The following is a 13401-nucleotide window of genomic DNA, read 5'->3' as shown; positions in this document are numbered from 1 at the left end:
CTCCCCAAGTCCTCTTCCCCAGGACCCTTCTCCTCCCCAGGTCCTCCTCTTCTCCAGGCCATCCTCCCCAGGGTCCTCCTCCTTCTCAGGGTGCTCCTTCTTCCAAGGGCCCTCCTCCCCAGAGTCCTCCTCCTCCCCAGGGTCCTCCTCCTCCCCAGGGTCCTCCTCTGTGCATACCCCTTCTCCCCAAAACCTCCCCCTTCCTCCTTCTCCCTGGTCCTTCCTCCTCCTCCCTGGTCCCACCTCCCAATTTCTCCTCCTTCCCAGGCACACCTCCCCGAGTCCACCTCCTCTCCAATCCTCCTTTCTTGTCCTCCTCCTCCCAGAGGCCGACTCCTAGGCCTCCTCCTAAGGCCCTCCTCCTCGTCCCAGGCCTACAGAAGCCCCTGTGAAGGCAGCAGACTGAGATGAGGCTATAATTTAAAATACATTTATTTAGTGTTTCCCATTTGTTTCTGGTTCTGTGACACAAAGCTGTTAAATAAATACATTCTCCACAGTCCCTCTGGGACAGGCCACACAGATGAGGTAGAGAAATCATTGCACGCACGGAGACTCAGAGCACAGACAGGGCCCCTCCCACCCACCCACGCCTGGCCAGAAGCCACCTGGGGGTCCAGGTCCCTTGTGGTGGGGCCCGGTGCGGAGAAGGTGGCTGGGATCCCTTGGCCAAGGAGCGGGCTGAACCCCTCCCAACAGCCCTTTCTCCTCTACTGCCCCTCGGAAGAGAAGCGCATGAAACAGGAGGCTCCGGCTGAGCGGCCTCTTCATCCAGCAAGACATTCGAATATATATTTGTATAGAAATCAACCAGCTAGCAGACATTTTTGGTCTGCCTTGTTTAAAAAAATACTTTTCTGAATATTTATGACATAGAGCTAAATGTGTTATTTGATTAAACATAAAAACCTTCCTCTGACTTGATGCCCTTCGTAGACTCAATAGTGACTGAGTGACAGTCTTGTCATGTCATGAGGGTGTGGCCAGCTATGCTGCTCAGGGTCCGGTGGATGCGGACACTGCAGAGGGCAGGGGCTACCACCCCTATCCCTTCTAGCCAGGCCTCCGCGAGACCAAGGACAAACCCAGCATCTTGCACCCACACTGTGGTCTGGGGATGCAGCTGCAGGCACGTGTTGGGGTGCTCTCTGAACCACAGGAGAATAAACGTTCTTATGTACTATAACACAGGGATGGCAGAGACCCACAGCAACATAAATAGGTTTTCTTTTAAAAACACAGACCCCCCAGCTTTCTGGAGACCCATGGGACTCTGAGACACCCATTCACTCAGTAGTTCCTGTGTCCATACCAGCCACCCACCCAGAACCCAGCCACAACCATCAGGACACCCACAAGATGGAGCCCAGGGCGAGAGGCTCTGGGAACCTAAGGCACCACCATGCCACTGACAGCACAGCACGGCCCAGGTGACCACACCAGTGTGCGCGCACACACACACACACACACACTGACCACACCAGCATGCATTTACACAACACACACTTACGCACATTGACCACGCCAGCACACATGCACTCACAACACACACACACGGACGCACACTGACCATGCCAGCACACACACTCTCACAACACACACACACACTATACCCTCAAACCAAGCCAGGTCAGTGCAGGTCACCCTGTCCCCAGCACACACAACAGCAGGGCCATAACGCATGACATTCCATGGCCAGATGCGAGCCCAAGACTGCCTCTACCGGCATCTGTCCCAATCTGTCCCCCAGTGACACAGAGCAAGCAGCTTCCTCATGACATGACATGAACCAATCAAAGGGCTGCCCTACCCCCTCACCATACCCACCCCTCCCTACCACCCCCAGCCTGAGAATCTGCACCGAGCCGCCTAGAGGCTGAGCCGTCTGCCCACAGGGTGCAGGGCAGGGGCCGCCGGCTGGCCCACCATGTGGCAGCGGCTGGCTGGCATGGAGCAGGGGGAGCTGGCTTCCAGAAGCCCCAAGGGCTGTGGCCAGACGCAGGTCACTGTATTTCCTTAACTACACACATCTATCTCCATTTAGTGGTTTCAAACAACTAAGCAGATCAGAGGCAGGGTTAGGAGGGAACATGTCAGAGATGGAAGGCGGGGCCCTCCCAGATCGGGGCTTGGTCGAGAGCGGGAAGCTGCAGCCGGGGAGGTGGCAGGGATGGAGAAAATAATAATTATTATATTAGTTAAATAATCATAATAATTTAAAAGTCACTGATATTTACTCCAAAGAGAAGTGCTCAACGTCAGAGGTCGGCAGTGTCCTCCGAGCCTGGGCACCTGCACGGCCAGGCCCTGGGAGTGCAGAACAGGCTGCGTCCTCTTCTAGTGGTTTGAGTCTCTGAAGACAGTGCTGGTGTTGGGGCAGCCTGGGCCAGGCCAGTCCCCAACGGGTGGCCCACATGGAGGCCACACGGTCACCAAGGTGCATCTGCTACCCATGCCTCAGAGGAGGTGGGGAGGGAAAGCCAATGGACTGGCATGGGGAGCCACTTCCCAGGGACTGGCGTGTTAGGGATGGGAGAAAGCTCAGAAAGCATTGGTGCAATGCTCTCGGGTCAGAGGGAGGAAGCTGAGGCCCAGGGCACAAGCAAAGAGGTTGCACACGCCAGACCAGAACCAACTCCCGCCTCTGGGTCCTGGAGAGGGGGAGACACAGGGCTTGGACAGTCAACCCAGAAGACCCCTGGCACCCTGCTCCAGCTGTACACCCCAATGTGCTAGAAAAGCCCCTCAGTGCTTGCAGGTGTAGACTCCTCACACTGCGTGCATGGCCCTCACCCTGCACAGCAGGGTTGGCCAGGCCCGGGGACTCATCCCTTGCAGGTGTAGACCTTCTCACACCATGTGCAATGCCTGCACTCTGAGCAGCGGGGCTGACTGGGCCCAGAGTCTCAGCCCCTGCAGGTGTATACTCCTCACACCATGTGAAATGCCTGTGCCATGTGCAGCAGGCCTGGCTGGGCCCAGGGATTCAGCCTTTGCAGGTGTAGGCCCATTCATGCTCTGTGCAATGCCTGCACCCCATGCAGCTGGGGCTGAGCCCAGGGACTCAGCCTATGCAGGTGTAGACCCATTCACACTGTGTGCAATGCCTGTACCCCACGCAGCTGGGCTGCTCAAGCCCAGGGACTCAGCCTCTGCAGGTGTAGACCCTTCACACCGTGTGCAATGCCTGCACCCTGTGCAGCAGGGCTGGCAGGGCCTGGGAACTCAGCCCTTGCAGGTGTAGACCTCCTCACGCTGTGTGCACTGCCTGCACTCCACATAGCAGCACCAACGCACCTGGCACTGGCAGGGCCTCGTCACCACCCGGCTCTGTGTGTTATGGCCACGGCCACAGCAGATGCTCTCGCAGTTCTTCTCACGGTGGCACCTACGGCCAGCGGTGCCCGGGGAGAAGCGGCCGGCCAGGCAGAAGCTAGGCGAGTCGTCCAGGTGCACCAGCTCTGGAGTGCGGGGTAGCGGGTCACTGCCGCCCACCCCCGAGGCACGGCCCCGTGGTGGGGAAATGGCACCTGCCTCGCCTGCCGCTTCGTTGGTGGTGCTGCCCACCTTGAGTGCTGTCTCGTACTTGTGCTTCAGGTGCTTGCCCACCTCATGGAAGGGCGCCAGCTGCCGCCAGCAGGTCCGCACCGTGCATGAGCCTGACACGCCGTGGCACTTGCAGGTGGTCTCCACCCCAGCCTTGATCACCTGGCAGGAGGGCATGGGAGGGAGGGCAGTGTGAGGGCTGTGCAGGTGGGCCCAGTGAGCAGACCCTGCCCTTGATCCCCAGAGGGACCCCGCACCCCCACCCCACCTGGGCCTAGGCTCAGGCCCAGGCCCAGCCGGCAGGCATTGCCACTGCACATCTCACATCCAGCTCACTCTCCTGGCTCATGGGGCTGTCCTACCTCCTCCGGGCTGCTGACTGCCCAGGACAGAGACTCCAGGGCTGGCACCTCAGCCCCCAGGGTGGCCACCCTTGCACCTCCACAAGGGGAGGCTCCTGCCTGATGTCCACCCTGCGTCGGGGGCTGCCCTGGGGCTGGACCTTCTGCCCCCATGCCCATAATCCCAGTCCTGCCAGGACTTCATATTTGCTGTCAGCACACAGCTCGCTGGACAGGTGAGGACAAGCGTGACCTCATCTGGTGGTGTATGTGTGAGCTGACCGTGACCTCCCTACCCCTAGTATCGGGAACCAGGTGCTACTGCACATGCAGATGCGACCCCCAGCCCACCGTTGCTGAGGGTCAGCATGCTGGGAGGCCAGTGAAGGCACCGCAGGAGCAGGGAGGCCCACGCTGCGGGGGAGAGGGGCTCCTGGGGAAGAGAGAGCTCTTTATACCGTGAGAGAGAGTCCAGGCTGGCCCCAGAGCGGGATGCACCCCTCACCCACAGCAGGGAGGGCCAGGCACCTACAATCTATACTGGGAGCTGCCACAGAAGCCTGGCTGGGCCTGTCCCCTCCCAGGACTTAGGCCCCCACCTGCAAAGACAGGCCTGGTGGGGAGGTCCCTTCCCAGGTGGGACCTGAGCCAGGCGGCTCTGCTCCCACGCCAGCAGCCCCCAGGGGGGCCGGCTCAAGGAGGATTAAGAAATCCAGCCACCTCTGGCCTGGCAACCATAGTCACATTTAATGATGTTTTGCAGAGAAACCCGGACCAATTTAATTAAAATGTTGGTGACCCAGGCTCTGTGGAGCTAATGGAGCACCCTTCATGTTCCGACTTCTCATTAATCTCTTACAAAGCGGTGAAGAGGGAAAGGAGGGGGTCATACACAAAGGAAAAGAAACGGCCTTGCTTGGGGCTTGAATCTGCCTTCAAAGGCTCTCCCCTGCCCAAGAAGGTGGAAGGAGGCACAAGAGGCCCAAACAGGGGAGGCTGATCCTTCAGTAAATGGGTGATTGGGTATTCTGACTTCTCAATCAAGTGGGGCTCAGAGCAGGGCTGGCTCTCATTACCTCACCCCTCCCCAGGCTGGGGCTCTATCTTCCCAGCCTGCCTGGCAAATGTGAAGATGAGGGCAGGAGGCAGAAATGTCCCTCAGCTTCCAACAGAGGTGTCAACCCTGCCCATCCCTGTTCAGGAACTGCAGAGATGCTGGGGGCTCTGTGCAGAGTGGGGTTACAGGTCCAGCCTGGACTCCCCCAGACATGTGGACCTGGGCACTGACAGGCTGCAGGTGGCATGAAGGATGACCAGAGAGCTGGGGTCACCCCCGGCCAGCTACCCCAACAGCCAGTGGCCCCTGGAAGGGCTCAGGAGAGAGCCCTTTTACCTCGAAGTCTTTAGGTCGGGATTCTGTCTCTCAGAATAGAGGCCTGGCCACAGAGAGGGCTGGTGGGGCAGAATGAGACTCCCCTGACTCGGGTGAGTGGGTTCCATACCCCTAACCCTTCCCTGGGACCCCCTGCCCACCATGCGTCCCACCTTGGTCTGTGGGGGTTTTCCTCCCACCAGTTTTGCTGACAAGCCTGCCAGCTGGCTGACAGGTGGGGCCCACAGTGCCATGATACTGGTTAGACCGCCTAACCAAGGAGACCCTCCTGGTGGCCCCACAGGGACCGTGGGGGCCCCTCTGCAGGCAAACATGGCTAGTGCCCCGTTTGGTGGGTAGAGAGCCTTATGGGCATGAGAGTTTCCAGGACCATGGCCGGCACTGCACGGCCTCCACCCTCCCGCCGGAGGCCACTCCACTGTGTGCCTGCCCGCCCTGCTGCAGCCCCGACCCCAGCCCTGCACCCCACCCCTACCCCCCTGAGGCTCTTTCTGGCCCTCCTTCCCACCCCGCCAGTCCCATGCCCCGCCCCACTTACCTTCACACCCACGAGGTTGTTGTGGAAGTCCACACGGGCTCGCAGATCCTTGCTTGACCGTCTGCCCAGGAACTCCTTGACGAACTTGCTGCTGTACTTGAGGTTGTCTCCGCAGCCCCCCCACTGCCAGGCCTCACGGTTCTCCAGGTCGGGCGCCTCATCGCAGGTACAGCGCTCCATGCGGCCCGCGCTGCATGCCTTGGCCAGTGCGTGCGTCAGGCCAGCCGAGGAGATGGCATAGAGGAAGGCAGTCTCCTTGAAGCCTGGGATTGGCAAGGGCTGGTCAGTGAGCCCAGGCTGCCCAGAGTTCCCCCTTCACTGTCCTGCAGTCAAACCACCCCAAGAGTATGAATCCCATGTGGGGGCCCAGAGCATCTTTACTGGTGCTGCACTCGGGACAGGGTGTGGGTATGCCCTGGGCACCACAGGGTAGGAAGCGCCCAGGTGTCCCCCAGGCGCAGAGCTGGCTGGGAGGAGAAACCAGAGCCCGTCATGGCCATGGCTCCCGCTCCGTGGTCACAGTCTCCATCAGGGTCTCAAACCTCCCAGCCTCACCATGGGGCCACTGGAAAGTCCTGCCTGCCCTAGGCCTTGGGTCCCCAATTTTTACACAAGCTAGTGCAGTACGGTGGCACACGGCTGCAGCCCCAGCTACTCCAGAAGCTGAAGTGAGAGGGTTGCTGAAATAGGCGGTGGAGAGCCCCTGGGAGGGCGCAGGAGGAGGCCGAGGTGGGAGGGTGGCTGAAATAAGGTGGTGGAGAGCCCTCATGAGGGTGGGAAGGCAGGAGGAGAGTCTGCACAGGCAGAGCCCCCTGGGCACTGGGCCATCTGGCAGGAGCCGAGGGCTGTCGGGACAGCACCGGGCAGCCTAGGGCCCCGTCAAAGGCGGAGTCAGCACACCCTGGCCACCAGCAACGACTGTGCCTGTGCCAAAAGCAGGGCAGGGCAGGCAGCACTCAGGGAGGTCCAGGGGCTGCCCTTTCCAGGGCCTAGGCCCAGGAGCTCTGGGCAGGCTGGGCCCAGTGTCCCCAGGAGTGCAGCCTGAGAGGGGCCTCTTGGGACATGGACCAGGCCTGGGCTGCTGCCTCTGCCTGGGGCCTTCCTGAGGGCCAGGCCGGCCACACTCACCTCGCTTGAGCAGGCTGGCCCGGTAGCGGCCCTCCAGCGTGCAGTTCCAGCGCTCAAAGCGGAATTGGAACTGGCACTCAAGCGCACTCATGCTCACGGCCTCCACCAGCGTCTCTGCCACACCCGGGTCCCGGCGGCACATGCGCCGCTGCTTCCGCTCCAGCTTCAGCCGGTCGCAGGCCTTGTAGTGCGCCTGGGCGGCCGCCTCGGGCTCCAGGGTCAGCGGGAGGACGGTCAGGGGCTCGCTGCCCGTCAGCCTGGGCACAGAGAGGCCAGTGTGAGCCCAGCGCCAGGAAGCCCTGCTGGAGCCTGGCCAGGTGTCTCGGTGGCCAGGGGACAGGGGACAGGCATGTCCATCCGGGGGTGAGAGGGGCAGAAAGAATCCAGGATGAGCAGGCAGGGGAGGAGGAGGTGAGAAGGGCCTTGGCCCCCTGCACATCCATGGCCCCCACTCCAGCGAGCATGGTCGCAGCAACCACAGGGCTGTCTCTGCTGCCAACTCAACCCCCACAGTTTCAGGGAGTCTAGCTGACTCTAGCTATGCTGGACAGACAAGACCTTCACAACACACACAACATACGAAAGAGGACAGCCCCGCCTAGTGCTGTGGGCAGGGAGGAGGCTCCGGAGCCTGAACCCCAAGCTATGCCTGATGGGCATCTGCCACACCCTCCACCCTCTTCGGCCCCAGCTGACCTGCAGGACCCCGCCTGAGGTCCCCCTACCCTCTGCCATGACCTGCTGGGATGTCTACGGTCCTGTGGCCCCCTGCAGCTTCCCAGCACTCCTGCAGTCTATGCATATGTCCCCAGGTTCTGGTTGGGGTCTCCCCACCTCAATGCCTGGGTGTTGCACTGGGAAGTGGCTCTTGGTTCTCTGACACTCTACCCTTCTCACCTCACCAAGCCTGGACATCCTCCTTTGCAGGACAGATCCCAGCTAACCCCTCCCCATAGGTCACCCCTGGGGGCCTCTGAGCTGACACACACCATCCTCCATCTTTACACGAGGCCTTGCACCAGCCCCCAGCACTGAGGATGCATCCCCAACCTCAACTGCTCCAGGAACCCGGCTCCACCCTATTGGATGCCCCCTCCCCGCAGCCCGCTGCTGGCTCACCTGCTGCTGCTGCTGCTGCTGCTGCTGCTGCTGCTGCTGCTGGACTCACTTCACAGGGCTTCCCTCACACCCCGCCCTGGCCCAGCCCACATGGAGCCAAGGCCTTTCCGTCCTCAACCTCAAACCCTGACCCCGCCCCCATGTCACCTGTCTATCCTGGGACTGACCGAGCATGCTCTGCAGCTGTGTCAGACCTGCCAGCCCAGTGTCCCCACACGGGTGGACTGTCAGGGGCCCCAGGCACCGCCACCTCAAGCCAGACTCAGCCCCACAGCCCTTGGGAGGGCACCTGCCTGGACAGGGCCAGGGCTCAGAGGCCCCTCCCGAGAGCACCACTGGACACATGCTGCCCAACTCACCCCCAGCAGACCTCAGCAGAGAACAGTAGACTCAGTACGTTCTGGGAGCTACCGGGGTGCCAGCTTGGGAAGGCTCCCCCTACACCCTCGCATGGCCCTGCTAGGCCCCACCACCCACCCAGAGGGAGTAGCTCCTGCCCAGGGGTGTGGAGGGGAGGGGCCCAAGAGGCTCCCTAGCACATCCCATCAAAGGCAAGGCCACACAGCTGACCCCTAGGCTACTGAAAGGCACCTGCCTCCAGGGCCACAGGCGCAGGCCACAGAGGGAGCAGGTAGAGGCCCCAGGAAGGACCCCACAGCCCCTCCACAGGAGCCACCCGCCTGGTGGGCGTGCTGAGATACCCTGCCCGGCCAAGCTGACGTCCTGCTCCCTAAGCTGGGGTCTGCTCCTCCAGGATGCTCAGAGCCAGCCCGAGCCCCCGTGAGCCCTCTGAGTTGAGCCAGAGTTGCAGGCAGCAGGACCTGCAACAGCCCCCCCACCAGTCAGTGAGCCACCAAGGGGCGCCACGGGGGGGGTCTTCACTTGGGGAGGCCATGCCTGGGATTCAAGACACACACCCATGTGCCAGGCTGCCAGGGAGTGGGTAGAGGAGGACCCCAAGGGCCCTTCTAGCAAATCCCCAAGGTCCCTGAGGCACAGGTCCCGTGCAGCACAACAGGCCCCACAGGGAGGACAGGAGGGACCAGTCAGTCCTCCAAACCTGGACACTGCTGTGGGCTGAGGCTGGGAGACGCCTGGGTGAGGGAAGGAAGTGCAGTGTACACAGGTCCCCTCAGATGCCCTAGGGGTCAGGACAGGAGCACGGGGTGGCACTGTGGGCATCCATGCACAGACACCTCCAAGCCCCAGGGCCAGAGATGGGATATCCCAGGACAGCTGGGCACATAGAGCAGGACTAGGGCGGGGGGCAGGCTGGGGAGCAGGGCCAGGAAAGCCACACCTCACACACAAGGGCAGCTCGCAGGTGGAGACCTCCATCCCTAGATGGAACGACACAGCTGTGACCAGAACAGCCCTCAGGAGGACAACAGCCTTCCACCTGTGCCTCCCCCCAGGCCTGGACCCGTCAGGACCCAAGAGCCCCAAGCCACTGTCCCAGAAAACCCCTATAGCCAGGTCAGCATGGGCCCTCCACAAGCTGCAAAACCCAACTGTGGGTGTGGACAGGGGACAGGGAAAGGGGAGAGGGAGGGCACTAAGAAGAGGTGGGGGAGGGGAAAAGCAGAGGGGAGGAGAAGGAGGGGAGGAGGGTAGTGGATGAAGACAGGAGGGTGAAGGGAAGAGGGCAGGGGAGGAGGGGGAGGGGGCCCCATCTACCAGAGCCACCCCTCCCTCCCTGTCAATGGTGACTGAGGATATCAGTCTGCCCTGCCCCCTCCCTGTGGCCCACCACCTGGCCCACACTGGTCATGCTGGGGCACTGACAGCTGGTTTGACAGTGACAAGCTGAGTCCTCCAGCCTTCTCTAGGGCACTCCTGGAGCAGGCAGACAGCAGGGCAGCAAGTGTGGCTGCACCTGGAGACTCGCTGGGCAGCCCCAGGACACCCCTCTATCAGAGGCAACTCCCTAAACGCAGCTGCAGGTAACTGACCCTGATCCAAGGACAGGCAGGGTGGGCAGGGTGGGCCATCAGCACCGGCAGAAGGGTGTGGAGGGAGGGTGGCCCCAGCCCAGGAGTGGCAAGGGATGGCCTGAGGCCCAAGGGCTACGCCCTTCCCTGGAGTAGTCACTGAATTCTGTGCTGCTCTGGCCATGGCCTTCTTAAGCTCCTGCCCCCTCACCTCTCCGACCCTTGGTGACCCCTGCCCCATGCCTCCTTCATTGTCAGGGTGGGCTCCACATGCAGCCAACTGAAGGGATTCACAGCGCCAGGGGATAAAGATCTGAGGATAAACAGGCAGACCACAGGCACCACAGGGCATGCTGGGGAACGGGGCAGGCGATCTCAGGGCCTGGGCCCAGCAGAGGAGGCCCAGACCCTCCTGACAGGCAGGGCTCTCTGTCTGCCACACGACAGAGCCACAGAAGGGCTGAAGAAGGGAGGAGTGGTTCCCAACACAACCTCAGAACAGAGAAGCTTTCTTCCGTGAGACTCAGAACCCAGAAGTCACCGAAAAGTGAATATATTTGACTACTTAAAAGTATAAAAATCTCTGCATAGCAAAAAACAAAAAAGAGGCAGCGCAGAGTCCAGAGACCAAGAGACAAATTACATCTGGGGCAAATGCCTGCAACTCACACCCCAGACCAGGGGCCAGCGCTGTACACGTATGTGTGTCTGGATGCATATCTCTTCCTATAAACCAATAACAAAGGAACCGACTGAAGACAGACAAAGGGTATAAACCCACAGGCCAAGGGAAGGAAACCAACTGGCTCTTCAAACCCACGAGCCAACACTCAGCCCCACTCCAAGACATTCTCTGCCTGCTGTCCCAGCTGCTCCAGAGACCATGACGGGAGAGTTGTTTGAGCCCAAGAACTGGAGACCAGCCCAGGCAATATAGCAAGACCCCATCTCAAGAAATAAAACTATATTGATACATTATGCTTCGTTAATTAATAAGCACAAATCAAATGTCCGATGAGAATATTGTCAAGGACACGGGAAGACACTCTTCCATGGCTGGAATTCCAGACTGACATATCTAGGAAACTTTAAAAATAAACCACTGCAGTGGTCTGAATATTTGTGTCTTCTCCAAATTCATATGGTCAAACCTAACACCATCAAAGTGGTAGCATTAGGAGCTGGGACCTCTGGAAAGTGATTAGGTGATGAACAGGATTAGTGTCCTTATGGACCCCAGGCTGGGTGCAGTGGTTCATGCATGTAAACCCAGTACTTTGGGAGGCCAAGACGGGAGGATCATTTGAGGTCAGGAGCTCAAGAGCAGCCTGGGCAACATAGTGAGACCTGGTCTCTATAAAATATTTAAAAATTAGCCAGGTGCAGTGGTGCATGCCTGTGGTTCCAACTACTCAGGAGGCTGTGGCGGGGGGAACACTTGAGCCTGGGAGGTCAAGGCTGCAGTGAGCTGTGGTTAAAATAATAATAAAATAAAATATAAATAAATAAAAGGGACCCTGGAGAGACCCTTGCCTCTTCTGCCATGTGAGGACATGGTGAGAAGGCATTGTCTATGAAACAGGAAGTGCCCTCACCAGACACAGAATCTGCCACACCTTGACCTTGGCCTTCCAGCCTCCAGAGCTGTGAGCAGCATACTTCTGTGTTTTACAAGCTCCCAGGCTGTGGTGTTTTGCCGTAGCAGCCTGCGTAAACTAGGATGCCCTACAATTACAGACATAATCACATCTTTCTGGAAGCACAGACTGCACATGCATTGTACCTTCCCGGCATGCCATTCAACATAGCCTTGTTATAGGAACGTGCTGGAGACAGCAGGAGAGCAGCTGGGAACGTCAGATCCACACGCTCCGTGGCATGTCACATGGTCCGTGAGCAGCCAGCCGTCCCATGTGAATCCATGCCAAGTTACGCCCCAGGTGTGCTCAGTGGACAAGCAGAGCCCAGCAGTGGGTGGATAAGCTCAGCAAGGGCTGCATGTGCGGGCGCGTGTTTGTGGCTGACCGGACCAAGCAAAGACCCAAAGATGGAGGAAGCGTGTTCTTCCCCACAGAGCTGTGAGTTGTGCCGGCACACAGATGGCCTTTCCAGAATCCATAGAACTCACTCCACACTCAGCAAATGGCACAGGCCCGGGAGGTGGGGGCTGCAGTGAGCCACAGACACACCACCACACACCAGCCTGGGTGACAGAGTGAGACCATCTAAAAACAAACTAACAAAAAAACCAGCCTGCATCACCCTGGTTTATATAAAGGTGGCAGCAGCTATCCTGGTCTTGTTCTTCATCTTCAGAGGAATGCCTTTAACATTTCAGCATGAAGCCTGACGCCCAAACACCGTTTCAGGCCACAGGGGCACCCTTTGGTTCTCAGTTGGCTAAGAACCTCTAAAAATCATAAACGGGGCCAGGCGCAGTGGCTCACGCCTGTAATCCCAGCGTTTTGGGAGGCTAAGGTGGGAGGATCACTTGAGGTCAGTAGTTTGAGACCAGCCTGGCCAACATAGTGAAACCCCGCCTCTACTAAAAATACAAAAATTAGCTGGGCATGGAGGTGCATGCCTGTAATCCCAGCTACTCAGGAGGCTGAGACAGAAGAATTGCTTGAACCCGGGAGGCAAAGGTTGCGGTGAGCCGAGATCACGCCACTGCACTCTAGCCTGGGCGATAAGAGTGAGACTTCGTCTCAAAAATAATAATAATAATAAATATCGAATGTTATCAAATGTCATCCTTACATCTTTTGAGGTATGACTTTTCTCTCTCCTTCCTTCCTTCCATCCTTCCTTCTTTCATTTTTTTAGAGGAAAAGTGTCATACTGCCACCGAGGCTGGAGTGGGGTGGCACAATGACAGCTCATTGCAGCCTCACTGTTGCAGTGAGCTACAGAAACTGACCAATGTTCTGTGGAAGTTTGTCTTCCTGGACTCAACCTGGCCAGGATGGGCTCCATTCTTTTCTACGGGGCTGGATGTCTTCTGATAGTGTCTTCCTAGGATTTTCACATCTGCGTTTGTGATTTTCTTCTCTCTAGCTCTTCCCACTGAGTTTCAGTGCCTGCCTATGTGAGGGGTCTTCTGTTCAACTTTCCTAGAAGAGTTTGTATCAGATTAGAATTGTGTCTTCTTAACTGTTTGTTCTGAAGAACTGGCCATGAAGCCATCTAAGGACTGAGCTATTCTTGGCAAAAAGATTTCCTTTCTGATCCAGTTTCTTTTTTCCTTTCTTTCTGAACAGCTTTACTGAGACATACAGGCACACCTTGGAGATGTTGTAGCTTTGGTTCCAGACCATTGCAATAAAGAGAAGGTCAGAATAAAGCAAATCATGAGTTTTTTGGTTTCCTAGTGCTTCTACAAGGTATGCTTACACTATAGTCTAT

General features: G+C 58.5%; 1 protein-coding gene across 1 annotated transcript; it reads right to left on the bottom strand.

Moving 5' to 3' along the window:
- Positions 1-3171: 3171 nt before the first annotated feature.
- WNT9A (wingless-type MMTV integration site family, member 9A) lies at positions 3172-7410 on the bottom strand. Its single transcript, XM_011965746.1, has 4 exons — positions 7292-7410; positions 6947-7203; positions 5819-6081; positions 3172-3708 (listed from the first exon to the last, which is right to left on the bottom strand). The coding sequence occupies exons 1-4, from the start codon at positions 7408-7410 to the stop codon at positions 3226-3228; spliced, it is 1122 nt and encodes a 373-aa protein (XP_011821136.1). The 3' UTR covers positions 3172-3225.
- Positions 7411-13401: the final 5991 nt, after the last annotated feature.

The sequence above is a fragment of the Mandrillus leucophaeus genome, unplaced genomic scaffold (assembly GCF_000951045.1).
Source record: "Mandrillus leucophaeus isolate KB7577 unplaced genomic scaffold, Mleu.le_1.0 Scaffold734, whole genome shotgun sequence".
NCBI lineage: Eukaryota > Metazoa > Chordata > Mammalia > Primates > Cercopithecidae > Mandrillus > Mandrillus leucophaeus.
The sequence above is the reverse complement of the archived record's forward strand: the minus strand, read 5'-3'. Positions and strand labels throughout refer to the sequence as shown.